This window comes from Eucyclogobius newberryi, unplaced genomic scaffold (genome assembly GCF_026437365.1).
Source record: "Eucyclogobius newberryi isolate DKJ021-1_F unplaced genomic scaffold, fEucNew1.0.hap1 SCAF_33, whole genome shotgun sequence".
NCBI lineage: Eukaryota > Metazoa > Chordata > Actinopteri > Gobiiformes > Gobiidae > Eucyclogobius > Eucyclogobius newberryi.
This window is the reverse complement of record NW_027315979.1, coordinates 395,439-422,786: the sequence shown is the minus strand read 5'-3', so window position 1 is coordinate 422,786 and position 27,348 is coordinate 395,439. Positions and strand designations below refer to the sequence as shown.

Below are 27,348 nucleotides of genomic sequence, written 5' to 3'. Positions count from 1 at the left end.
TGCACCAAACCGAACAATGACTGAAATGATTTATTTTCTACTATTATTTCATACATTTCCTTGTACAGTAAAGTCGCATTTCTGCGACTTTGGCGCTTAAAGGGAATGCTCTTTTTTTATTTTTATTTTACACTTGATTGTTTCAAAAAATGTTTTCAGCACCTGGTATTTTTACATACTTTTTTACAAGCTTCAGAATATATTTTTGGGTCATAAAATACTCGCTCAAAATGTACAAAAGTAGCAGGACAGCTCCCTCTGCTGTCCATATTCTAAATCGCAGTTTGTACAAAAATGTGTGATTTTAAAGTCAAATTGACTGTGTTTTTGGTTCCACTTTAGTTTCAAAATATCCACACATACTGTGTTTCTTTGTCTGTTGAAGGCTTTACAAAAGAAGATAAAAGCTTACAGCACCTGGTATTCCCAGAAGGTCTCCCATCCAAATACTAACCAGGCCTGACCCTGCTTAGCTTCCTAGATCAGGCGTGTTCAGGGTGGTATGGCCGTAAGCGAAGGGCTCTAGGGTGGAGACTGCTTTTATATCCATGTTTCACCAGCTCCAGATGGGGAATGGGACTCGTGCTTTTCCAGGAGGAACAGACAAGCTTTTCTTGTCAACTTGAATCTTTCAACCTAAAGAAAACCCTGCTCAAATGTAAGAGTCAATGTTTCAAGACACCTTTTGGGCTTTCTTTATCATTTGGCCATTTCCCTGCTTTTAGCCTGAATATTATTCCTTTATTACTAACTTCTTTGGTGTCAGTTGGTATCCAAGTGTTACATTATCGCCTACTGTAGTTGTGCTTCTTTAAAGTATGAGTTTTACACTACAGCGTGAAAATAGAGAAAGAAGGAGAAAGAGAGGGAGGTAGAAAGAGAGAAGGAGAGAGAGAGGGAGAAGGGAAGAGAGAAAGTGGGAAAGTGGGAGAGAGAGAGAAAGTGGGAAAGTGGGAGAGAGAGCTGTCTGATGGTTAATTCGATTGCTCACATTTAGCCACTAGAGGGCGGTGCAGGACAACGTATGAACCGAGCTCTGTCGGCGTTCTGTGTTTTATGCTAAATGTAAATATACATACATATTATAACATTTAAAAGTGTATTTTTTTTTCTTAAAAAGCAAAGCATACGGAATGAAATAGGAAAACCCGCTCATGGGGAGCAACGGGAACGATCAGCTGGATCGCTTAAGTCAAATTGTAATAAAAATACAAAACTAACGTCTACGATTTTTTTTTACATCGAATTAAAAAAAAATTAACATCGAATTTAAAAAAAATATCGTATTTCTATACAATGAATATTTTTTACTAGATTCGATGTCAAAAAATAATAAAATAAAAGCGTAAAATCATGGTTAAAAGTTAATAAAAAAGCCCCCCAAAAAAACAATTCAAATCTTAAAAATGAAATTACAAAATGCAGTGTAAAATAAAAGCTTTCGTAATGAAAACACAAAATAACATAATTAAGTCGCATGAAATAGCAAAGAAGGACAATTTGCCTCGTCAAAACAAACAAACAAACAAAGAACTCAACACAGCCACTTTTGCTCTTTGCTGTCGAGGTTGGTTGTAGTAAGGGATCCAGCTAAGTTTCCTGACAAACTCTACTTAAATAATTAAATATTTCAATGTAAATATGCTCAAACGTGAATTTTGAATATGTAGGTTTTTTAATAAAGAGAATTCTCTTTATTAAACCCTAAATAATCTCACAAACTTCTTAAATTTCTAGAAATTTAAGAAATTTGTGAGATTATTTACTGGCGTTATTTAAGACACCTTTGCTGACGGTTAACAAAATGGATGACAACGACTGGTCGTTAGCTAAGCTCGTGTTGTATCCAGGTTATTATAGATTATCAAAGCTTTGGGCCTTTGAGAAAACCAGAAGAAGACACGTTCACAACGCTACGTATCTGGATGTGTGCTTTCTTTTTGGTCAAATTCAATATTTTTTTGCCGTGGACGTATTCTTAATTGAAGGGAGAGAAGATGTTATCCATATTTAAATCCATCCCGACTCATATGGTAAGGGTTTGAAGCTGGTGCTAACAGCAAACGAGGATGATAAATGTGCTTTGCTGAAGTCACAGCTGCTTCAAAGCTAATCTAAAAAAACAAACATCAAGATCAAATAGTTTGTTTTACAACTGTTCTCGGTGTATTCTAAACCAATACGAAAGCTTTAGGGGCCTCATCATATGGCAATAGCTAAGCGTTTTGGACGCTCACGACATATTTGTTACATTTCCGGGTCAAGAGGGAGTTTAAAGTTTTACTGAGCATTTAGATCCTTGTAATTATTTTCATTATCTACGATTCATCAAATTTGGGTTTCTACTTCTACTATATGTCATCAGCTGAAGAAAATAATTAGTATTTAGTGTATTTATGATGAATATGAATGAGCAAATACTTATGGCTCAGTCTAGGTTTTGAAATGGTCAGTGTAATATAAAAGTGAGGGCCCAACTCTCTCATTTTGAACATTGTGCATTAACAGTTGATAACAAGGAAGATCAAGGGTAAATGGTATTAGATTGTAATTTGATATCCTGACATACACAATAATATTTGTCTATTTGTATTACAGGATTATAAGGGTCAGAAGCTGGCCGAACAGATTTTCCAAGGAATTATTCTAGTTTCAGCGGTAAGACTTTTAGTTCATTTTCTTCACTTGTTTCATCGGAATTCAATCTTGTTCATTTTTAGGCAATTGGATTTCTGTATGGTTGGACGGTGGAGCAGTTTGGGTGGACAGTGTACGTTGTGTTAGCTGGTTTTGCTGTGTCTTGTGTGGTAAGTTAATTCTAGTCTTCTAATGGTGCTGCTCTACGTTGTATTTATGATTAAAACACATGCATCTTTCTCATTTTAGCTCACACTCCCCCCATGGCCGATGTACAGAAAGAGTCCTTTGGCCTGGCAGCCCAGTGTCCCGGAAACGAGCAGTGAACCAAGCCAAAAACCTCAAGAGAATATCAAAAAGAAGAAACACAAATAAACTAAACCTCATCTTCATGTTGACCCTCTTTTTATATAGAAAATGCAATATCAGTTTGAAACATTTGTTGTAATTCACTGTTACAATGTTTAAATTAAAGTGGGCATTTTTTACTTTGATTGAAAGGAACAAATACTATACATTTTCTAAACAATTTATACTTTTCTTCTCCATATAAAGAGCTTGAAAATATCTTACATAAACTGTGTTACGTGCTTAAAGTACAACACTAAAGCAGAGCAGAGTTTGCATGGATACAAAAAGGTTCTTAAAAATATACAATTATTTACAAAGTATTACAAAATATAACGTGGTGCAGAGTTTATAGTGATACACAAAATGGCACAGAAAAATGAACATTTCCTTATTAAATGGTGTGAACTGTAATGAGTTTTAAACTTTGAGGGCCATATCTTCAAAGAACTTGAGCTGACGGACCATCACAGCGTAGGCCTGGTACTTTTCATCCCCCATGTGCTCCCGGAGTCGCACCTGAGAGTGACAAAGGAACAACGCTGTCATCTATAGATATCTATACTATACTGTAACCATACTAAAGCAACAACACTCAGGAGAAGGGCTGGCTAACCCTAACCCGTTTTATCACAAATTAATCATTAAAAATCATTGGGTGAGAGTTAATTTAAAAGAAAAGTCTTTATTGGAATTTAAAAACATTATGATTCTGTTTTGTAATTGTATATATTAATGATGATTACAGGAATGGCTACCTTTCAACTAAGTATTTGTATGAACTGATGACCACAGTAATATGGATAAAACAGATTTATGAGTTAAAATAGGAAACCTGAAATAAACAGCAGCAACATATCTCAATAGCTTTTCCGTTTCAGAAATAAACTTCACATACATCTATATCTTATGAGTTATATAATATTAGTGTTGAACTTTAAAAAAAAGGTTTAAGAAACTAAATGTACATTTTATTTTTGGAATAAAAACTCACCAAAGACTCAGATTTACAGTTTTCTATTTTAAAATGCAGATTAAGTTGTGGATCGCATGTAGGGCTAGGGTCTCTTGTATGTGTACCTCTCGTTTGTCCTCGTCCTCGTCCTCCTCCATGACCTCCATCACTCGGTCCAGGAGTTTGATCCCGAGTCCCTTCAGCACATCGGTCCTCAGCTGCTCCACGGCTCGTCTCACTTTGGCTGGACCTGACGTGGATCCTTGAAAACACATGATCAAAGCTAATGTCAGCCATTTAAAATGTAGGTGCAGAGTCAGAATTCTGAGATTATCCACATGAAACAAACAAAGTGCCACTTCTGTTACTGCAAATGTACATTTAACAGTTCAACATATGTGGATTTTCTGTTATTCTCTTTCAAAAACAGTAAATTGCCCGGTTACATAAGCCTCTACGATTCACTGCAGTTTCACATGTTCCTCACCCATGTGGATGTTGCTGAGGGACAGGTCTTTGGGCTCCTGTGGGCTTTTGCCGTGCAGCAGCAGAGTGTCCCTGTACTTTCTGTTCAGCCTGAACTCCTGGAGGTCACCTGACCCTTCTGCGTCTGCGGCGGACATCTTTAGAGTCTGCGTCATCATCTGAACCAGGTCCTGCATGTCGCTGGACTCTGCTCTCCTGATGAGATGTGCAGACAAAAGTAGATTTAGATTTAATGTATTGAAATCTTGTTACATTTGACACTGACCTCTCTTTGCTGCCTCCCACTGAGCACTCGGTTGAACTCGTAGATGAACTAAAATCTTCCTCATCTGACTTTTCCTGCAACTGAAAAAAAAACGTACAAGTTTAGTTTTCCCTCATAATTGTATGGTCCTGATTTTGAGCCCAGCTTAAATATTGAATAAACACTATTTCCATCTGTTATCTGTGTCCTCAGATATAAAGTAAACATGAAAAATACTCAAATGATGATTTCTTTTTTAATCCTGGCTTAAGTGACACATTATGACAAAGTGGTTTATGTTACACTTTAGTATGTTGATTCTTAAGACTAATGAGCTCTTCACTTTAAGCTGCTCAATCCTAAATTAAAACCGGTTATGACAGAAACACAGATTCAGCAGCGCATATTACCTTTAATATTTTGAATCGTATTTTGTTCTTGAGTGATATTGATATTATTTGAGGGTAACATTACCTTGTGAGTTCTCTCTGTGACAGACACAGAGCGAGATACTTGAGCACTGACGCTCTCAGGTTTGGAGGAAGTCACATCATAAGACGACCTTCTCACTGGATTTAGAACTGGAATAATAAGCACAAGAAAAATGATCTAAACACCATGTGGAAATGACTCTGGGTGAAACCTTTCATGATTGGATTCAGGTCCCAGAGCACATTTCTTCACACACAGGAGCCTTTATATCTGAGAAGACTGAACTATGATCTATTCAACTAAAACAAGAATCTCATACATTTTCAAACTACAGGATTAGCAGGTTTTTATAAAGAATAAGATATAATATTGCTTAAATAATTTTAATTTTAATGAACTCGCCCTCTCTGAGCAAGTAGAACATGGACTTATATAAGTCGTATTGTTTTTTAATAATTGTAAATACGCTTAACATTTGGTCACATGGTCACATGTTTGGGATTCTAATGAAAGGTGCACAGTGTGTTTACTTTACCAAGATATTGTAAAAGTATCAATGTCGCAACAAACTAAATATATTGCTTGAAACAGAATTAAAATGAAGATGTAGAAAAGTCTGATTTTCATTCATCTTTTTCCTTCTTCACTCTAATGTAGCTTTGATTTAGTCTTTTAAGTTTTTATTTTGAATTAATTATTTTGTTTATCAAAAAAGGTAGGAATTTGTTTTAATATAACTGAAATGATTGTGTCAAAATGTATCCAAATGTTTCAAGGTTACATGAATACATAATAGATGTATGAAATAGATGAAATACCTGAGTGAACAGCTCCTTCCTGCGACTGCCTCAGCCGCCGCCGCTCACGCGCCGTCAGAGGACGAACCTGCCAAACACAAGCACCAAAACTCACACATGTGACAGGTGCAGCTTCTGACCTGCTGCAGTGGAGGCGTGGCTCTGCGCTCACTCACATGCAGTGGAGGCGTGGCTCTGCTCTCACTCACATGCAGTGGAGGCGTGGCTCTGCTCTCACTCACATGCAGTGGAGGCGTGGCTCTGCTCTCACTCACATGCAGTGGAGGCGTGGCTCTGCTCTCACTCACATGCAGTGGAGGCGTGGCTCTGCTCTCACTCACATGCAGTGGAGGCGTGGCTCTGCTGTCACTCACACAGGTCGGCGCTGGTACAATAGACTTTTTCTCTGCGTCTGTGCGTCTCTTCTTTTTGTGCTGAAGTGTCGACTGGACTGGAGGAACAGGCAGAGGTCTGGAAGCACGGGCCTGAAGCCAAAGAGAAACATATATATCTATACATATATACATATATCTATATATATATAGATATATATATATGCGGCGTGGCGGCAGCGTGGTGAGGGCCGATCATTGCCGCTTGCGGCTATATTCTATGATTATTATTGTATTGATTTGATTCATTGTTTTATGTTGCACCTAACGCCGAAAGTTCTTATGTTTGTGAACTTTGTTCAATGGCAGTAAAACTTTTTCTGGTTCAGATTCTGTTTTGCTACATTGTTCTATATAAACACAATGACTCACCTGAACAAGAGGCTCCGCCTCCAACAGCTTTTCTGTGGAGTCCAGACTCGTCTGAAACATAACGACACACAACAAATATTGTACCCAAACAATATTACTCTTTCATATTGTTGTTGAAAAATTAAAGTTAAGTCATTATCATACCAAAGTCAATGAGCACTTGCCTGCAATTCTGGGCACTGTTTGTCCTTTTCAGCGCCGTTCAGCAGCATCACAGTGTCACCTTTGACCTCCTCTTTACACGCCTTCAGCAGCATCACAGTGTCACCTTTGACCTCCTCTTTACACGCCTTCAGCAGCATCACAGTGTCACCTTTGACCTCCTCTTTACACGCCTTCAGCAGCATCACGGTGTCACCTTTGACCTCCTCTTTACACGCCTTCAGCAGCATCACAGTGTCACCTTTGACCTCCTCTTTACACGCCTTCAGCAGCATCACGGTGTCACCTTTGACCTCCTCTTTACACGCCTTCAGCAGCATCACGGTGTCACCTTTGACCTCCTCTTTACACGCCTTCAGCAGCATCACGGTGTCACCTTTGACCTCCTCTTTACACGCCTTCAGCAGCATCACGGTGTCACCTTTGACCTCCTCTTTACAACCAGATTCCAGATTTACTACTAAATACTTGTTTTCTTGCCTCTTCTCTGGACCAGTCGCACATAAAACCTCATCTTTCTCCCCGTCCATGTTGAAGTCCATGATGCCAGCTTCTCTCAACAGCTCCATCGTATCTAACCTGTCATTTACAGCAGGTTTGTCGCCCAATAATACAAATGTATCACCTGGATTTTGGGTTGTTTTTGGATAAACGTCTAGAGATTCACTGATTGTACTCGTTACGGGTTTTTGAATTTTCTTCTTGTTTTCACATTCTTTCTGGACATGTTTAGTTGTAGGTTCAGTGTTTTGATGATGTGATGGAGAACAGGTTCTTTTATCCTGAGGTGTGTAGTGTTGTAACGGCATGTCGATGTCGATGTTGCTAATCGTTGCCACGTTGTCGTTCTGGTCTTTTAGGGGGAAAGCAGGAGGCGGTGGTTTGGGAGGAGGAGTCATTCGTTTTGGAGCGAGATCTCCAACGCCGTTTTGAGATTTAGGCGGATGAAGTTTCTCCGGCTGAGAGAGAAAAGTGTCGTTGAAAATATGTCAACAAACGATAATCAAGATCACATTATGAGTGTGTGTTTGTGTGTTTGTGTGTGTGCGTGTGTGCGTGTTTGTGTGTTTGTGTGTGTGCGTGTTTGTGTGTGTTTGTGTGTGTGCGTTTGTGTGTTTGTGTGTGTGCGTGTTTGTGTGCGTGTTTGTGTGTGTTTGTGTGTGTGCGTTTGTGTGTTTGTGTGTGTGCGTGTTTGTGTGCGTGTTTGCGTGTGTGCGTGTGTGCGTGTTTGCGTGTTTGCGTGTTTGTTTGTGTGTGTGTGTGTGTGTGCGTGTGCGCGTGTGTAAGATAAGATAAGATATTCCTTTATTGTCCACACATGGGGAAATTTCATTGTTGTAACGGGTCGAATCTCAGCTGCAAGACGAACAACACGCTACTGTTTTGCCTGTTTTTCCATGTTTTCATCAAATAAAGAACTTGAGAACGATCCTCGCCTCCCACAGTCTGTATAGACTAAACTTCGACAGAATTGGTGGAGGATGCGGGCAGCTCATCGTGCTTGGAAAGGAAACATCTGAATCGTGGTGCTCTACGGATTCTCTTCTCCCTTCTGGATGCCGGCTGACGACGCATAGCGTCCAGTAACGGTCCAGCTGGGAACTCGGAGAGGAGCCAGAGCAGAGCCGAGAGAGGGCATTTGACCGACCCTTCCCCCGACCCTTTCCTTCCACAATTGTGACCGGCCCACTTAGCAAAAAGGTAAGCAGAAACCTCTTGTATTCAATACGAAATTCTGCACATCGAAAATGCTAAAGTGGGTTGTTGAAGTTTGCCAAAACTTGACCTGAATTTGTCACATTGCCGTTAAGTATGAGAGTAGGGGAATTTAGCTCAGTAGTTTTGGATAGTCAGTTGGACTGACTTTAAGGGAGTGGGACTCCGAAACACGTGGGACATGTAAAAGTACTATAATCAGTTGGACTGACTTAAAAAGGAGTGGGACTCCGGAAAATAATAAAATATTATTAGTTAAGTTAGTTGGTCAATTTTGTGGTACCTTTTGGTTTATTCTTTGGTTTGTTTGCTTTTGTTTTTCATTTTGCTCTTTCTGTGTTTTAAATTTGTGTTTGATTTCTAATTCTATTTGTATTCTCACTCTTATTCTTTTTTATTTTATTTGTAGTTAGTTACTTGATTACTCTTATTCATTTTTGTAGTTAGTTATTTGATTTTTAATTATATTTGTATTCTCACTCTCATTCTTTTTATTTTTTTTATTTTGTAGTTAGTTATTTGATCACTCTTATTCATTTTTGTAGTTAGTTATTTGAGTTCTAACTCTATTTGTATTCTCACTCTTATTTTTATTTTTTATTTATAGTTAGTTATTTGATCACTCTTGTTCATTTTTGTAGTTAATTATTTGATTTCTAATTGTATTTGTATTCTCACTCTTATTCTGTTTTATTTTTTTATTTTGTAGGTAATTATTTGGATCACTTTTATTTTTATTTTATTTTTTTAAGTTAGTCAATTTTATTATTGTTGTTGGTAGTTTTATTGTAGTGTTGTGTCACTGCCACGCTTTTCATTATTGATAGCAGTACAAAGGAAATAAGTTTTTAAAAAAAAGGAAAAAAAAAGAAGAAGGAAGGAAAAATGGACCATATTCCATTCAAAATGAATGATTTTTTTTAACCTGTTACCACCCACCTATTTTCGCCCTGTGCACAATGGTTGGACATACCCAAATGGCATTGCTTATTAAAAGAGGATCTTATGTTCCACATGCAAGTGTGATGCATCATTAGAAAGCTTAGGCCTTCTAGTTTCTGCAGATGTGCACATGTCACACTGTCAGGGCTTCAGAACTTACACTACAGAGGCCCAAACATAAACAAAACATCCTTTTTTAGTCTCGCCTGAATATTGTTAATTTGTAATGGTCCTGAGCATGACATATTTCATTGTGTGCATATGCTGTTCACTGTACATTATGTTTATCTTGTTGACAACAACTGTGTAAAGTTTCAGATCTCTAGGAACAGGCATTTTGGTGCTGTTGACCTTTTTGTATCAAAAAGTATATTCGGAACAAGTGATCCAAATATGTGCCAACTGTGCCAAACTGTTTTATTACAATTTTAGCACCTCTATGATCATAAAACATACATTTTGATGTTTTGTAGGCCACTAATTCCAATTATAACCGCTAAAAAAAAAATATGTGAAAATGTGTAAATTTCCCATATAGAGGTTAAAAAAAAAATAAAAAATTATAATATTTTTATTTTATTTTTGTATTGGTATAATAATACATATATCTAACAAAATGCACGTCCAAAAGGCTAATAAACTCAGAAAACGTTATGCGCAAAATCCTGCCGAGAAATCTGGCTCTTTACAGCCTTCCCGGAGCCTTACGCACGAGAACAGGGAGAATTCTGTGTAAATAAACCCTTTGTCCCGCCTATCAGGAAAAAGGTCTCCTGATTGGCTAGAATAATATGTCACTCAAAGTCTCCTGCGTGCCTGTTAGCAGAAGCTAAGGGCTAAAAACAAAGATGGACGCGCAATTCGGAAGCGCCGAATTTTTTTCCTCCGGAGGCTGTAGCAAACAAACCCGGTGACAGAACGTGGATGGTCTCATTCTGTAGGAAACAGTCTAAGGAAGAGATCGATGTCAAACATTATCTTATAGGTCAAACAGGTCATTTGTTATGGACGGAGAAATGCGCCGGACAAGCGCATTCTCGTCCGGCGAGAAACGAAGAAAAGTTTGTTTACTTGACAATATCTCGAAATCGGGAAAACTTCAGGAAAAATACAAGTGGATATTGTTTTTCAATGATTCCTTACGGACAGACTGAGTACAAGGATGAACAGAATTAAAGCCGTTTCGTCCGTCATAAACACAAACAGGACATGCGTTTGTAAAAGTTGAGACTTTCTCACAAACTATTGGCAATTGCTTCTTGGGGCATATTATTCAATGTAAATCAATGACATATTCGTTTTGTTGAGAAAATAAGCTTTAAAATGATGTATAACTGATGGTATTGACCACGGAAATAAAAGTGATGATGTAAGAGAATATTTGAGATATAGAAAATGTTCGCCGGCGCACAGGTGGGTGGGAACAGGTTAAAGGATCTCGAAAAGACAATCCACACAAATGAACAACACCTGAAGGAAGCAAAAAAGCAGACTACACAAATGAAGAATCTTTTAAAAAAATATGCGGAGGAAAGATTGATTCGTTTTGGTAATGAAGCAGTGGCTCCCACAGAAGAACAATGGAGTCGTATTATGGAATATCATAAAGGCAAGGTGATCCATTACAAAACAAACCCAAGTTGGACAATGAAAGGAAAAATGATTGATGAGAAGAAATTGAAGGAGCATGAAGATAATTTAAGGTTTTCAGAAAAGTTATACAAAATAGCGAAAGACATCGAAACCAGAAGAGAGGGACGATTTCTGGCCAATATTCTGGTATTGAAACCAAAAGAGCATCAACCAAGTACCATCTTGCCACTGAGAGAAGGAAAGAGGAAACATTAAAAAAAAAAATGAAGCACATAAGCGCATCTCTTTTGAACCTGGATTTCTTCGCTCGGGTACATCCTACGGAGTTAATAACAGAAACAAAGATGGAGGCTCTAGCACAGAGGAAGAGAGCGAGCAGACTGAGGTACGAGGCCGACGTCACATCTATAACGCCCCCCCTCTGGCCAGAGGAGAACTGCAGTGCCCCTCCCTTGGAAACGAACATCATAGCACATATGCAGAACTGAAGAAAATGAGGACAGAAACGGAACAAGAAGAACCAGCCCCCCACACTTCTACTCCAGCGGTTCCTCCCCGGCAGTACTCATCCATGGATTCATCTCTGATAAAAGGTATAACCAGAACCATACCACTGCTGCCAACGAAACATGCTGTAGTCTCGGGTACTCTGACTATGGTCCCGTCAGAACCCATTCAAGAACAAAGACAGATGCAGGATTTGAAGGAACAGGTGTTAGCTCTGACAACATTGGTTTCCAGCCAAAATCACATCTCCAAATTCATGCTCGAGCAAACAGTGGCTCAAAAAGAACAACTTGCCACCAATGCATGGTCACCACCTGGATTGGCTTCAGACACAGATGAAGAAAGAAGATTACAACGACTACTGGAAGAAAAGGAACGGGAAGTGGCGGCTGAGCTACGCAGGAAACAAGAAAAACAGCTTGGACGAAAGGGGGAACCAGTCACAGTCCTAGGAACTGGGCTAATAGAAGCTAAAAGTAAGCAGCAAGCACAGCAGAAACTCCACATTCAAAGAGGAGTGGATCAACAGAAGAAAACGGGTTTAGACCCATTTGTGTCAACACCAAATCAATATGTGGTGGGAGCATTCACAGGAATGGTGGATGAGCATGGATACGATGACGCTTTCCTGAGTGGAGAACTTCACCCGCTCCCCGTGGACAAAGGTACCAAGGAAGAAGATGATGAGGTTTCTAGCGCTGAAAAAGCTCCTCCTCTCATTGCACCTCTCCGAATGACTGCAAGTAACCAAGAAGTGTACCAACCATTCGCATTGAAAGATCTAGAAGGGCTGATGATAAAACTGCCCGAACTGACACAAGGTGCGCCGGCCTTCCTCAGAGCATTAACCACGAATACAGCGGGAGAAACACTTTGCTGGGGAGATGTGTCTGCAATTCTTATAAGAGCAACAGATGAGAATACGACGGCCAGGATCCGTTCTGAAGTATCCAAACAGATTCAAGCTCCAGTTCGAGCATCCACATCATTTGCCACCCTAAAGGCTCAGTTAACTCAGGTACTTAAAGGAATGTATCCCACCTGTCTTCCTGACGCACTGTTGGCTCTGGAAATGAAACATGATGAAGACTACTTTGCATATAAGCAAAGAGCTAAAGCACAGTTCCATGATGCAACTGGAGAGCCCATACAACCTGGTACTGGCAACACTATCATGTTCTTTTCTACTCTGGTGAAAGGACTACCTAAAGGGGTCCAGGATCAGTTGGCTGATGTTGTGGGTCTTTACTCCAAGACAGAAAAGGAGTTTGATGCCAATTGCCAACATCACGTCGCTAAGTACCTAAAGGAAAGAAAGGGACGGAATGAGGATATGGAAAAAATGGAAATGACAACGATCAAGTTACAACTCAAAAAGCTCCAAGAAGATGGGAATGATAAAAAGAAAGAAAATAAGTCTGCCAAGGTAATGGCTGTAGCAACAGAAGAGAATCCAGTGTCAGACGGTGCCCAACAAATTGCTATGGCAGTTAAAATGGTCCTGGGACAAATGCAACCCGGTATGACACAACCACAGGCAGTACCATATGCCAGAGAACCAAGAAACAACACACCTGCTTCAGTAATCATCTACAATCAAGGACGTGGACGGGACACATTCCCTCGTGGAAGAGGCCGTGGGGCAGGAGCTGGAAGAGGACAAAACAGGTTCAGTGTGACTCCTGATCAGTGCTTAAATTGCTTTGGACTTGGACATTGGGCTCGAGACTGCCCCATAGGGCAAACACAAAGAAGTCAATATCAAATGACCCCAACCCAACCCAACCTGGTCAATTTCAAAGACCACAATTGATGATTACAAATCAACCCATGTCAAACCAAAATTATTTACCACCATCCATGCCCCCTCAACGAGCTATGAACCTTAGAGATGGAGATGCAGGCCCACAATATCGGAACGCACAGGAACAGGTTGATCCTTTTACCTACTGACGGAGCCCGCAACAAGAGGACAAGTCACTTCTCCCTTGGAAAAGTGAACCAATGGTGGTGCTCACAGTTAATGGACAGAAAATTAAATTTCTCGTGGACTCAGGAGCCACTGTCTCTTGCATCAAACAACCTTATCCACTTACCACCAAAACAATGTCCATTAGCGGTTGTGTGGGAAAGCCAGAGGAAAGACCATTCACTGTACCATTGGCAGTGAGACTATCTGAACAAGTTGTGGAACACTCTTTCCTGTTTCTACCAAGCTGTGGCATTTCCCTGTGTGGACGGGATTTAATGTGCAAACTATCATTGTCCCTAGTGTTTTGCCCTGATGGTCATAAGTTGCTAAGTAAATCCCAGACAATACAGTTACTTCGGACGATTGAGACAAATAGACAAACACAAATTCTATATATGTCTCCTGATGTGATTGAAGATTTGAAAACACCTGCTGACATATACCGGTTACAAGTCTTAACTGATCCAGTTTCAGGCAACTCAGCCTCCGCACTATGGCAACATTACAAATCTTGGGCCAGGACACTCTTCCCGATGAGAGAGCCTTATGATCCATTGCATGCCACACTGAATTATACCACCAAGGAAGATGACGTCTATAATGAAATGTGGTCACAAGTACAAGACCAGACCTTCCGGATCACCTATCCGTGCCTGTACTGTGGGCCCCAAGGAATGGCCCTTTCTGTCATCCTTCCCCCAGAAATCCTGGCATACTACACTGACAGCTCTGAAACAACACCTCATGTGAGCTTGGCTGTATCCAAAGACCAGACAGTGAAATCCTTGGGACCAATGGTGAAATTGGCTAACTCCTTGCCATTTGAACCAACCTCAATTCCAGGAGTTTTCTTCAATGGACATCTTTCGAATTATTCTACCCGACAAAACATCTGATGTAACCAGAGCTCTCAAGGTATCACGCCACAGGATATATGAAAATCATCCTGATTCACAGCATTTTTTGGATACTGTACCATCAAATATCTGGATGACGCACCCAAATGATGTTGGTCAAACAGACCATGAGATAACTGTGCATCTGACAACTCCTGACAACCTGTTTTTCGGTTTGTTGTAGAGTGTGACAGCAGCAGAAGGAAAGACGTGTGAAACGTCTCCTTCACACAGCGAGGGTGGATCAGTCACTGAAGCGTCTCTCCAGAGTGTACAGAGTGTCCTGCAGGGGACAGAGTGTCCTGCAGGGGGCGACACTCATGGTCCAGCATAGATGTGAGTTTAGCCAGGACCCTTCTGTCCCCCACCTCCTGCACCGAGTCCAGAGGACAGCCCAGGACGGAGCTTTGTCCAGCTTCTTCCTCTCCCTCTGTGATGACCACACCTACAGGAGCTGATGCCACCACAGAGTCAGAGAAGGTCTTCAGGAGTGGCCCTGTCAGGAGCGGCCCTGCCAGGAGTGGCCCTGTCAGGAGTGGCCCTGTCAGGAGCGGCCCTGTCAGGAGCGGCCCTGTCACTCCAAAAGACCTGAGTCTGAAAAGCAAGACACTGCTGTCCCTATAAATCCTCTGGGACCGCATGAGGCTCGCTAGTTCCGTCATTTTATTTTGAAGGGACCTCACGTTACCCATGACTACGGCGGGAACCGGCTTCCTGTGGCGCCGTTGCTTTTCCCGGAGTTGCTTACCGCTCTCTGGCTCGTCAGTGTTTTCCTTAGAATGTCCGCCGGGATAACGTAACGATCACCGGGGAAAACAGCGGCTTTCCGCAGCTTCATGAGTTCCTCCCTTGTGTAAACACGTACCAGCGCCCGGGGGGCGCGGGGGCCCGGGGGGCGCGGGGGGGCTCAGAGCTAGCGCACATCACAACGACGCGACGAAAACACGCAATAATCCAGCCGAACAAAGTCGAAACAAGTTGAATTAAAGCGGTTCCAGCGCGTGTCCCAATCGTACAAGTAGAAAAAATATTTACAAAAATACAATAGATAAAGCACAATAAGTGTGAAAAAAGTGTGAGAAAAGAGCGGAGCGTTGCAGCAGACTGCAGCGCCTTTATGACGTTGTATGACGTTGTATGACCTGTTCCCAGTGCATGAGTCCCTCATGCACTGGGAACAGGTCTGACTTACTGCAGTGAACACAGCACCTGCTCCGGTCATACAGGGACCGGACAGCCCTGAGCAAAGGGCCCCGGACCCCGTACTCCCGGAGCACCCCCCAAAGGACACCCTGAGGGACACGGTCGAAAGCTTTCTCCATATCCACAAAGCACATGTGACTGTGCAAACTCCCATGAGCCCTGGAGCACCCGATGGAGAGTTTAGAGCTGGTCCAGTGTTGCACCACCAGGACCTAAACTTGCTCCTCCTGAAATGAGGTTCTATGGGTCAGATTCTCCTCCAGGACCTGGAATAGACCTTATGGGAGGCTGAGGAGTGTGATCCCTCTGTAGTTGGAACACACCCTCCGGTCCCCCTTCTTGAACAGAGGGACCACCACCCCGGTCTGCCAGAGACACTGTCCCCGACCGCCACGCCCTGTCGAAAATTCAGACCAACAAATTTTGAAAAGATATGAGGAAATATATTCCAAATAGAGGTAGGGTTTTTAGATAGGCCCCTCCTTCTCGGCTTCCAGATCCATGCTGAGGTGTCGGAGAGCAAACGGTTAAGGTTCTTTTCTCCCTCTAACTCTAAGTTTACAATGTGGATTTAACAACATCACTGTAAAACTAAAGTTACGTCTCGTCACAAAACTACTGGTGGTGCTTGTTGAAGGCAGTTGAAACATTTCCCAAAGTAGAAAGGGTGATGATGATGATAAGAGATGCTTTTTTTTTTATAATCCATTTGCTGTAAATGAAACCTTTTATTTACCCTGGCTACGAGGACACAAATAATACCTAATGAAGAACGCAAAGTGAATCACAATTATCCACAGATTTCTCTGCTCGTCTCATGCATGTACAAGTTTCGGGGGAGTGGCATGTGTGCACGTGGGAGTGGCATGTGCACGGGGGAGTGGCATGAGCACGGGGGAGTGGCATGAGCACGGGGGAGTGGCATGAGCACGGGGGAGTGGCATGTGCACGGGGGAGTGGCATGTGTGCACGTGGGAGTGGCATGAGCACGGGAGAGTGGCATGTGCACGGGGGAGTGGCATGTGCACGGGGGAGTGGCATGTGCACGGGGGAGTGGCATGTGCACAGGGGAGTGGCATGTGCACGGGGGAGTGGCATGTGCACGGGGGAGTGGCATGTGCACGGGGGAGTGGCATGTGCACAGGGGGAGTGGCATGTGCACGGGGGAGTGGCATGTGCACGGGGGAGTGGCATGTGCGGCATGTGCACGGGGGAGTGGCATGTGCACAGGGGGAGTGGCATGTGCACGGGGGAGTGGCATGAGCACGGGGGAGTGGCATGAGCACGGGGGAGTGGCATGTGCACGGGGGAGTGGCATGTGCGGCATGTGCACGGGGGAGTGGCATGTGCACAGGGGGAGTGGCATGTGCACGGGGGAGTGGCATGAGCACGGGGGAGTGGCATGAGCACGGGGGAGTGGCATGTGCACGGGGGAGTGGCATGTGTGCACGTGGGAGTGGCATGAGCACGGGAGAGTGGCATGTGCACAGGGGAGTGGCATGTGCACGGGGGAGTGGCATGTGCACGGGGGAGTGGCATGTGCACAGGGGGAGTGGCATGTGCACGGGGGAGTGGCATGTGCGGCATGTGCACGGGGGAGTGGCATGTGCACAGGGGGAGTGGCATGTGCACGGGGGAGTGGCATGTGCACGGGGGAGTGGCATGTGCACGGGGGAGTGGCATGTGCACGGGGGAGTGGCATGTGCGGCATGTGCACGGGGGAGTGGCATGTGCACAGGGGGAGTGGCATGTGCACGGGGGGAGTGGCACTTCCGTTTCAGTTCTCAAATTGGCAAAAAATCATCCATTACGCCTTTAACTACTGAATATTATAAGAATAAGATCATATTGTTTTCCTCAATAATTAAAATTGTATTATTTCTTGCAGGCTTCACCAGCCTGGACCAGAGAAAGCAAAGTGCAATATTTGTTAAAAAAAATTGAAAAAGAAGAACCCAACAAATGTGTGGAATCATTTAAAGGTCCATCATCTTCAAATATTCCAAGAGGCTAAAATAAACATCTAATATTGTTTTTGTGAAGTAAGTGTTATTTATAAAGTAGTATTTTTATGTATTATTTTATGTATTACGCCAGTGGAAACGTAACGTCTCAAGAAATGTGAAGAAAATCAAGCGAACCAGACAATACTGTACTTGGCATTATACATTGTAGTTGAATGAAAGAATGGCAGACGTTACCAGCTGCTTGGCTCTGGGCGGCGGCTCGTGTTGAGGACTGGGACACTTTGGTTTGGACGCACTGGACAACGCACTGGACAACGCACTGGACTCACCATCTCCTCCAACAGCCGCCTTCCTTTTGGACTTGGAGGTTTTTCTAAAGACAGAAAATACATTAACTTATCCATAAGTAGAAAAGAGGAGAGCATTTTCACCAAAACTACAACAGTTCTGAACAATTTGTTGTGTTATCATTTTGATTTGAAAGAAATCATAATTTGGCAGGAGTGAAAATGTTGTACAGGAATAATCTTACCACACTAATGCAATGTAGACACAAATAACTAGAGGATGTTATATATGAGATGGATCATGTTTGGAAGCACCAGTGTATGGAATTAAAACCTTTTTGAATGTCTTGTAAGTCCCTGTGATGGTTTAATGTGTGTTTTTGTGTCCGTCATCGCCCCCTGTTGTCTCTCGACCAGAATACAAGCTGAGAAACCCTGACTCTTTTTATTAATATTTGGCCATGTAAAAAGTTATTGCATATGATTATACATATTATAAATGTCTTATTTATGATAAAGATACAAAGGGAAAAACAAACAACTTTTAAATATATTTTCTGAAGGGAGCTGCAGGGGGAGCTCTTTGGTCAAAGTTACTTCTAGGATAAGATAAGATAAGATATGCCTTTATTGTCCAACATTTTCTGTGAAAAGGTTTGACCGATTGTTTTTTAAATTTTGAGAAGACAAAATCCAAACTATGGAAACGAGTATTACTTTTGTACATTTAGATTATTTTCAACCAAATGAAGGTCGCAAAATGGTGATTGAAGAAGTTTAGATAGAGAATATTCATGTATTAAGTGTATTGTTGGTGAAAATACCAGTAGTTTATTACTTTTTGACATTATGATTAAATAATGCCTTGGTTATAAAAGCATATTTTGCTATGTGTTTCAGAGTCTGGAAAATCCAAATAACAATTACCATGAACAAAATATGATTACAATTATTATATATGTATACAACAGGACTTTAATAATTCAGTGTTATTAAACTCATTTGATCATAACTCAAATATACATTGACGTACTCTTTTGTTGCCTGGAGGAACAGTGATATTTGGTGTTTGATGTAGGGCTGTCGCAAGATGTTCTTCACGTCGGGCCTGTCATCGGCTCTTTTACTCAACATGCTCCGGATCAAGTTTCCCAGCTGAGGGTCGTATCGGCTCGGCATCTGCGGCAACTGACGCAGAGAAAGGCTCATTTCAAACACACAATCAGAAAAGGTTATTGCCATTGCCAATGAACAGAATTCACTAATAGAGGAACTTGCTTTGGTGATTTGGGGCAACACAAAACACCAAGAATTACTATTAATAAACTTAAAATGTGATCAAAGTTGAACCCAAAAATACGTCTTTTAATCCCAGAGGCCAAAATCTAGAACTAAAAAGCTAAAAAAAAACAAAGACTAGAACATGAACCTAATTGACTTGTGTCAGCGGTGATTGAGTGAAAGCCAAATCCCAAAAGACAATAAATCAAATCAAAGTAGACTTTTTTATTTCTTGTCCTTCCATTTGCAAGTATTTTTAATCTAAGAACCGTTTTTATCAAATATATCATCTGACTGTTACAGAAAAGAAAACACACAAACTATGCAAAACAAGCGTACGATCGTTCTTTCCTCTTTATCACAAATGACTGACCTTTCCCTCCACGATGCGATACACCAGAGAGTTCATGTCTTTGGCGTTGAAGGCGTGTCTCAGAGTGGACATTTCATACACGCAGCAGCCCAGCGCCCACACGTCCGACTGACCAGAACAACACATCATACAAACTATCAGAACCAGAACCAGAACCAGAACCAGAACCAGAACCAGGATCAGGATCAGGATCAGGATCAGTTTATTGCCATTGTCAATGGACAAAATTCAAAAACATAGGATCTTGTCCTGGCGATCGATGCAACATAAAACAATGAAATGGACCAATATTGAATTTCAATTGAAAGTTGTACCAAAAATGTAAGAAAATGCCATGTTTGTTGTTAATTACATTTCATTTGGACAGTAATTATGTAAATTATTACTAATAACCCATACCCTATTATTATTATTAATCCCTTTCAAATTCTTTGCTTCTTAAATATTAGTAGAAAAAGCTTCAGTTGTAGTCATCTGGACTCAGTTTGAAAAAATAGACGTTTCGACTCTCATCCAAGAGTCATTGTCAATAAAAGAATTTAGATCGAGAACTCCGATATTAATACTGTTCAGTGGTAAGACCCACCCATTGGGCGGAGCCTTACTGAAGTAGAAAGAGTTGTTTGTTTCAACAGAAACTCCCCCCTTGTATCTACCGAGCCTATTCAGAATCTTAATGGGCTATTAGAATCCTCTTTGTCTTTGTGAGACCCTGGCTCAACCACCCTGAGTACCTGATTAGCATCTAAATGTCCTGGTCCTCTACCTCTCCAGGGGTTCAGTAACCCATTATAAATAACAGGAAGATTAAACCTTAGCCCTCCATTTCTGTTTAAAGAAGGTCTTTCTTTTTTAACAAAAATAGCTTCCTTGACTCCTCTTTCAAACCATCTTTTCTCCTGCTTAAAACCTTCACCTCACCGTCTTCAAACGAGTGATTAGAGGCTTCAAGATGGAGATGCACGGCACTCTGAGGTCCTGAACTTGTATTTCTTCTGTGCTGATAAAGCCTCTTGTGTAGAGGCTGTTTTGTCTCACCTATGTACCGTTCTTTACAGCTTTCTTCACTGCATTGGATCGAATAAACTACATTGCTCTGTTTTTGAGTCGGCAACTTGTCCTTAGGGTGAACCAGTTTTTGTCTTAAAGTGTTTCCTGGTTTAAAATAAACAGGGACTTCGTGTTGTCTAAAAATTCTCTGCAGTTTTTCCGACAGGCCAGAGACATAAGGGATAGAAACACCCTTCCTTCTCTGTTCAGTTTCCCTTTTGTCCTGCTTCTTGGTTCTCTTCACTCTGTTGAGGGCCCAAGCGGGGTAACCACAGGCTGAGAGGGCATTTCGGACATGTTTTTCCTCTTTCTTCTTGTCCTCTGAGCTGGTGGACACCTCTTGTCCTCTGAGCTGGTGGACACCTCTTGCCCTCTGAGCTGGTGGACACACCTTGAGCTCTGTGTTGTAAGGTTCTGATCACCCCCAGCATGTGCTGTAGTGGGTGGTTGGAACCAAAGAGTAGATACTGGTCCGTGTGTGTAGGTTTCCTATAAACTTCTATTTGGAGTTTCCCGTCCTCTCCTCTGATCGTGGAACAATCAAGAAAGGCCAAGCGATTCTCCTTAGCGTCTTCTCTTGTAAACCTGATATGTGGGTCCACAGCATTGATGTGATCAGAGAAGGTTTCCAGCTCTTGTTTCTTGATTGTTACAAAAGTATCATCGACATAGCGGAGCCACAGTTTTGGGGCTATGCCTGAGAATGAGGCCAGTGCCTTCTTCTCAAAGTGCTCCATGTACAGGTTGGCCACTATGGGAGAGACGGGCGAGCCCATGGCACAGCCATGAATCTGTCTGTAAAATTGTTCCCGGAATTGAAAGTAAGTGGTGTTCAGACAGATGTCCAACAGTTTCTTAAATATTAGATTATTAACACTTTTCTGAGCTTTTACAACATTATGTGGGGAAGAAATTAGACGTAGGAAAAAATTACTTTGCGAAAACAAAAATGTTCATGTGGAATAAAACTGAGATTTTGATTAGATTATGATACATCTTGCAACACATGTCAGACCAGCTCCTTGTGGTCAGTGTTGGAGCTTGTACCTTGTGGTCAGTGTTGGAGCTTGTACCTTGTGGTCAGTGTTGGGGCTTGTACCAGGTGGTCAGTGTTAGAGCTTGTACCTTGTGGTCAGTGTTAGATCTTGTACCTTGTGGTCAGTGTTGGAGCTTGTACCTTGTGGTCAGTGTTAGATCTTGTACCTTGTGGTCAGTGGTAGATCTTGTACCTTGTGGTCAGTGGTAGATCTTGTACCTTGTGGTCAGTGGTAGATCTTGTACCTTGTGGTCAGTGTTAGATCTTGTACCTTGTGGTCAGTGGTAGATCTTGTACATTGTGGTCAGTGTTGGAGCTTGTACCTTGTGGTCAGTGTTGGAGCTTGTACCTTGTGGTCAGTGGTAGATCTTGTACCTTGTGGTCAGTGGTAGATCTTGTACCTTGTGGTCAGTGGTAGAACTTGTACCTTGTGGTCAGTGGTAGAACTTGTACCTTGTGGTCAGTGTTGGAGCTTGTACCTTGTGGTCAGTGGTAGATCTTGTACCTTGTGGTCAGTGTTAGATCTTGTACCTTGTGGTCAGTGTTAGATCTTGTACCTTGTGGTCAGTGGTAGATCTTGTACCTTGTGGTCAGTGTTAGATCTTGTACCTTGTGGTCAGTGTTAGATCTTGTACCTTGTGGTCAGTGGTAGATCTTGTACCTTGTGGTCAGTGTTGGAGCTTGTCCCTTGTGTTCAGTGGTAGATCTTCTACCTTGTGGTCAGTGTTGGAGCTTGTACCTTGTGGTCAGTGTTGGAGCTTGTACCTTGTGGTCAGTGGTAGATCTTGTACCTTGTGGTCAGTGGTAGATCTTGTACCTTGTGGTCAGTGGTAGAACTTGTACCTTGTGGTCAGTGGTAGAACTTGTACCTTGTGGTCAGTGGTAGATCTTGTACCTTGTGGTCAGTGTTAGATCTTGTACCTTGTGGTCAGTGTTAGATCTTGTACCTTGTGGTCAGTGGTAGATCTTGTACCTTGTGGTCAGTGTTAGATCTTGTACCTTGTGGTCAGTGGTAGATCTTGTACCTTGTGGTCAGTGTTGGAGCTTGTCCCTTGTGTTCAGTGGTAGATCTTCTACCTTGTGGTCAGTGTTGGAGCTTGTACCTTGTGGTCAGTGGTAGATCTTGTACATTGTGGTCAGTGTTGGAGCTTGTACCTTGTGGTCAGTGGTAGATCTTGTACCTTGTGGTTGTATGGTTTGTTGGAGAAGAGCTCGGGGCTCATGTAATACGGCGTCCCGATCAGAGTGCTGGCCATGTCGTTCTGATTCTCCAAAACCCTCGCGATGCCCAGATCTCCCACTTTTATTATGTTTGTCTTTGTTAAAAATATGTTCTGGGTTTTCAGGTCTCGATGGAGGACGTTTCTCTCATGAAGATACTGGAATAAAAACACATGTAAACAATATGTGGCAATGACAGAAAAGAATCACGTCATGTCAATATATTCATGGCACTAACTGTTACATGACTTGGACTCTTAAAAACATTTGGTTCTACCTTGATTCATATCATTGGGTTTTATGTTATTTATTCATTTTTATGACGACCTTCGAATGCCTTTTTCTACATTGGCACACTAATGTGGGATTACACCAACTTGTGTCTAAAAAGGCAGAATTAATTCACAATTCATTCCCAAATCTTCAGCTAACTCACTCCGTGCCGTCTCTTTTCTGCTCAGGTCCTAATTAACCCTTTTAATCTCGTCAAACAAATTAGTTGACCAATAAAAATGTTGGTTTACTGAAGTGCGCTGAGGAAATCTATGCAAACGTGACAAGAACATGGAAACGATATACAACCAAACCCAGGCCAATACATGAATCGACCCCTCGCCCACTGCACGACCATGTTCTCCTGCACGACCATGTTCTCCTGCACGACCATGTTCTCCTGCACGACCATGTTCTCCTGCACGACCACGTTCTCCTGCACGACCACGTTCTCCTGCACGACCACGTTCTCCTGCACTACCACGTTCTCCTGCACGACCACGTTCTCCTGCACGACCACGTTCTCCTGCACGACCACGTTCTCCTGCACGACCACGTTCTCCTGCACGACCACGTTCTCCTGCACTACCATGTTCTCCTGCACTACCATGTTCTCCTGCACGACCACGTTCTCCTGCACTACCACGTTCTCCTGCACGACCACGTTCTCCTGCACGACCACGTTCTCCTGCACGACCACGTTCTCCTGCACGACCATGTTTTCCTGCACGACCACGTTCTCCTGCACTACCATGTTCTCCTGCACTACCATGTTCTCCTGCACTACCATGTTCTCCTGCACTACCATGTTCTCCTGCATTACCATGTTCTCCTGCACGACCATGTTCTCCTGCACGACCATGTTCTCCTGCACGACCATGTTCTCCTGCACTACCATGTTCTCCTGCACTACCATGTCCTCCTGCACGACCACGTTCTCCTGCACGACCACGTTCTCCTGCACGACCACGTTCTCCTGCACGACCACGTTCTCCTGCACGACCACGTTCTCCTGCACGACCACGTTCTCCTGCACTACCATGTTCTCCTGCACTACCATGTTCTCCTGCACTACCATGTTCTCCTGCATTACCATGTTCTCCTGCACGACCATGTTCTCCTGCACGACCATGTTCTCCTGCACGACCATGTTCTCCTGCACTACCATGTTCTCCTGCAGGACCATGTTCTCCTGCACGACCATGTTCTCCTGCACTACCATGTTCTCCTGCAAGACCATGTTCTCCTGCACGACCATGTTCTCCTGCAGGACCATGTTCTCCTGCACGACCATGTTCTCCTGCACGACCATGTTCTCCTGCACGACCATGTTCTCCTGCACTACCATGTTCTCCTGCACGACCATGTTCTCCTGCACGACCATGTTCTCCTGCACTACCATGTTCTCCTGCAGGACCATGTTCTCCTGCACGACCATGTTCTCCTGCACTACCATGTTCTCCTGCACTACCATGTTCTCCTGCATTACCATGTTCTCCTGCACGACCATGTTCTCCTGCACTACCATGTTCTCCTGCACTACCATGTTCTCCTGCAGGACCATGTTCTCCTGCAGGACCATGTTCTCCTGCACTACCATGTTCTCCTGCACTACCATGTTCTCCTGCACTACCATGTTCTCCTGCACTACCATGTTCTCCTGCACTACCATGTTCTCCTGCACTACCATGTTCTCCTGCAGTGTTCTCCTGCACTACCATGTTCTCCTGCAGTGTTCTCCTGCACTACCATGTTCTCCTGCAGCGTTCTCCTGCACTACCATGTTCTCCTGCACTACCATGTTCTCCTGCAGTGTTCTCCTGCAGTGTTCTCCTGCACTACCATGTTCTCCTGCAGCGTTCTCCTGCAGCGTTCTCATGTTCTCCTGCAGCGTTCTCCTGCAGCGTTCTCCTGCAGTGTTCTCCTGCAGTGTTCTCCTGCACTACCATGTTCTCCTGCAGTGTTCTCCTGCAGTGTTCTCCTGCAGCGTTCTCCTGCAGCGTTCTCCTGCAGTGTTCTCCTGCAGTGTTCTCCTGCACTACCATGTTCTCCTGCAGTGTTCTCCTGCAGTGTTCTCCTGCAGTGTTCTCCTGCAGCGTTCTCCTGCAGCGTTCTCCTGCAGTGTCCTCCTGCAGTGTTCTCCTGCAGCGTTCTCCCGCAGTGTTCTCCTGCAGTGTTCTCCTGCAGTGTTCTCCTGCAGTGTTCTCCTGCAGCGTTCTACTGCAGCGTTCTCCTGCAGCGTTCTCCTGCAGCGTTCTCCTGCAGCGTTCTCCTGCAGTGTTCTCCTGCAGTGTTCTCCTGCACTACCATGTTCTCCTGCAGTGTTCTCCTGCACTACCATGTTCTCCTGCAGTGTTCTCCTGCAGCGTTCTCTTGCAGTGTTCTCCTGCACTACCATGTTCTCCTGCAGTGTTCTCCTGCAGTGTTCTCCTGCACTACCATGTTCTCCTGCAGTGTTCTCCTGCAGTGTTCTCCTGCAGTGTTCTCCTGCAGTGTTCTCCTGCAGTGTTCTCCTGCAGTGTTCTCCTGCAGTGTTCTCCTGCAGTGTTCTCCTGCAGTGTTCTCCCGCTCACTCACCTGCAGAGCCATTGCGATCTGAACAAACCACTCGACCACTTGTCTCTCGGGCAGCAGCTCTCCCTTCTGCTGCTTCAGGCGGTGGTAAAGGTCTCCACCTTCACAGAAGCCCATCACGATGAACAGAAGGCAGTCGTCGCCCTCCCATGACTCCCGGTACGTCACGATGTTCGGGTGCCGCAGCTGAGACAAGAGCTGAGCCTCCTGCTCCGCTGACCGCCGCTCACGTCTGGACGAGGTCTTCAGGTTCAGCTTCTTTATCACATACTGCAGACAGAGAAGACTTCTAAACAGAGTATTTTTGTAGCAATGTTTTATTCATGCCTTATTATCTTTTTTCTTAATATATATATACATATATATATATATATATATATATATATATATGTATATTATATTGTCGTTTCATGTTGCACCTTTTCACAGAGTTATCTAACCCTATGAACAATAAAACCTCTTTTCTACAAATTGTCATGTGTTGAGCAGGTGAATCTGTTTATGATCCATATCATCACTTAATGAATAAACCAATCAATTGCGAGTTGCTCCAGAAAAATATCATAACAAATGATGATATTGCAACTACTTTATGCCACAGACATAAGAACCCTAAAGCCCAATCATTCCGGTAAAGTATTTTTATAATTGTTTCTATTTTTTAAAAGAGCTGCAATACATAAATAAATAGTAGAATGAAATAATTTAGTCCTTATTTAATATTGTAATTAGCAGCTTATTTGATCCCCTCGGAATCGATCTAACTGACCAAAACACAACCAAACTGTCCCAACTTATGGAAAAAGGTATAATAATTATATTATAATACAATAGAATGACATAATAAATATTGAGTCCAAAAAGTGTTGTTACAGCTTGTGACAGGCCTAAATATATATTATATATATACTACTATAAGACATATTACAGAAGTTTGTATCACAGATATAAATTACATTGTGCTTTATACAATGATAACAGCAATTTTCATCTCATGGCTTTGAAATAAACTTGATTGATTTTCTTGTTCTGTACCACAGTTGTTTTCTTACTTCAATGTGACCTTTGACTATACTTTATTATATACTACTATAACAGTGCAGGCTTTACTTAGATCAACCACAGAGCCAGATGCCAAACACAATGAATAATCACAGCAAGACTAATCTGATCCTAATCAAATCTGATCCTTTTTATTTCCATTATTCATTTTATTATTGTTTGGGTTCTTTAGAACATAAAACCAGATCAGCGCAAAAGAACATTTGAAGGGTTAGGGTCCAATGTCTACGAAGTGTTTTTCCCCGTCTCGCATATGTTTATTATAATGTCAGATCCTGTTAAACACGTGAAAGTGGATTCATCTTCACACAGAACAACGCAGTCACTTTGTTTGAACTATACACACAAGTCAAACTAGCATCTCTGCTCCAGAACAACACTTAAGTACAAATGCATCTACATAACCTCCAGATGAGGTCAAAGGTCATATGAAAGCACTTTTCTCACCTGTTTTCTGTCCGTTTTGCGCTTGACCAGATGGACTTCTCCGTAGCTCCCTCTGCCCACCACCTTCACGAAAACGTAATTATCCATCATTCTTCTTCCATGAAGCAGAAAAGTTCTGGAAAA

The 27,348-nt window shown here is 42.6% G+C and overlaps 2 protein-coding genes and 1 pseudogene across 2 annotated transcripts; 1 reads left to right on the top strand and 2 right to left on the bottom strand.

Moving 5' to 3' along the window:
* Window positions 1-405: 405 nt before the first annotated feature.
* Window positions 406-514, bottom strand: LOC140375611 (5S ribosomal RNA; annotated as a pseudogene).
* A 1,377-nt stretch (window positions 515-1,891) lies between these two features.
* LOC140375595 (signal peptidase complex subunit 1-like) lies at window positions 1,892-3,029 on the top strand. The gene is made up of 4 exons (XM_072461872.1): window positions 1,892-2,033; window positions 2,599-2,658; window positions 2,721-2,807; window positions 2,887-3,029. The coding sequence occupies exons 1-4, from the start codon at window positions 1,998-2,000 to the stop codon at window positions 3,010-3,012; spliced, it is 309 nt and encodes a 102-aa protein (XP_072317973.1). The 5' UTR covers window positions 1,892-1,997; the 3' UTR covers window positions 3,013-3,029.
* Window positions 3,030-3,112: 83 nt separating this feature from the next.
* nek4 (NIMA-related kinase 4) lies at window positions 3,113-27,348 on the bottom strand. Its single transcript, XM_072461873.1, has 17 exons — window positions 27,226-27,348; window positions 25,720-25,986; window positions 22,830-23,027; window positions 19,563-19,670; window positions 18,942-19,096; window positions 17,856-17,994; window positions 7,254-7,784; window positions 6,828-6,893; window positions 6,664-6,714; window positions 6,259-6,384; window positions 6,040-6,066; window positions 5,921-5,987; window positions 5,145-5,251; window positions 4,692-4,771; window positions 4,428-4,621; window positions 4,066-4,202; window positions 3,113-3,504 (listed from the first exon to the last, which is right to left on the bottom strand). The coding sequence occupies exons 1-17, from the start codon at window positions 27,313-27,315 to the stop codon at window positions 3,406-3,408; spliced, it is 2,442 nt and encodes an 813-aa protein (XP_072317974.1). The 5' UTR covers window positions 27,316-27,348; the 3' UTR covers window positions 3,113-3,405.

What these genes read in the sequence shown, in the direction of transcription:
- LOC140375595 (XM_072461872.1), top strand. Translation starts at nt 1,998, where the DNA reads ATGTTATCCATATTTAAATCCATCCCGACTCATATG. An exon ending in AATCCATCCCGACTCATATG is followed by an intron (nt 2,034 to 2,598) that starts GTAAGGGTTTGA and finishes TTTGTATTACAG; the next exon opens with GATTATAAGGGTCAGAAGCT. An exon ending in GAATTATTCTAGTTTCAGCG is followed by an intron (nt 2,659 to 2,720) that starts GTAAGACTTTTA and finishes GTTCATTTTTAG; the next exon opens with GCAATTGGATTTCTGTATGG.
- nek4 (XM_072461873.1), bottom strand. Translation starts at nt 27,315, where the DNA reads ATGATGGATAATTACGTTTTCGTGAAGGTGGTGGGCAGAGGGAGCTAC. An exon ending in GCAAAACGGACAGAAAACAG is followed by an intron (nt 25,987 to 27,225) that starts GTGAGAAAAGTG and finishes CTCTGTCTGCAG; the next exon opens with TATGTGATAAAGAAGCTGAA. An exon ending in ACAAACCATACAACCACAAG is followed by an intron (nt 19,671 to 22,829) that starts GTACAAGATCTA and finishes TGTTCTGGTCAG; the next exon opens with TCGGACGTGTGGGCGCTGGG.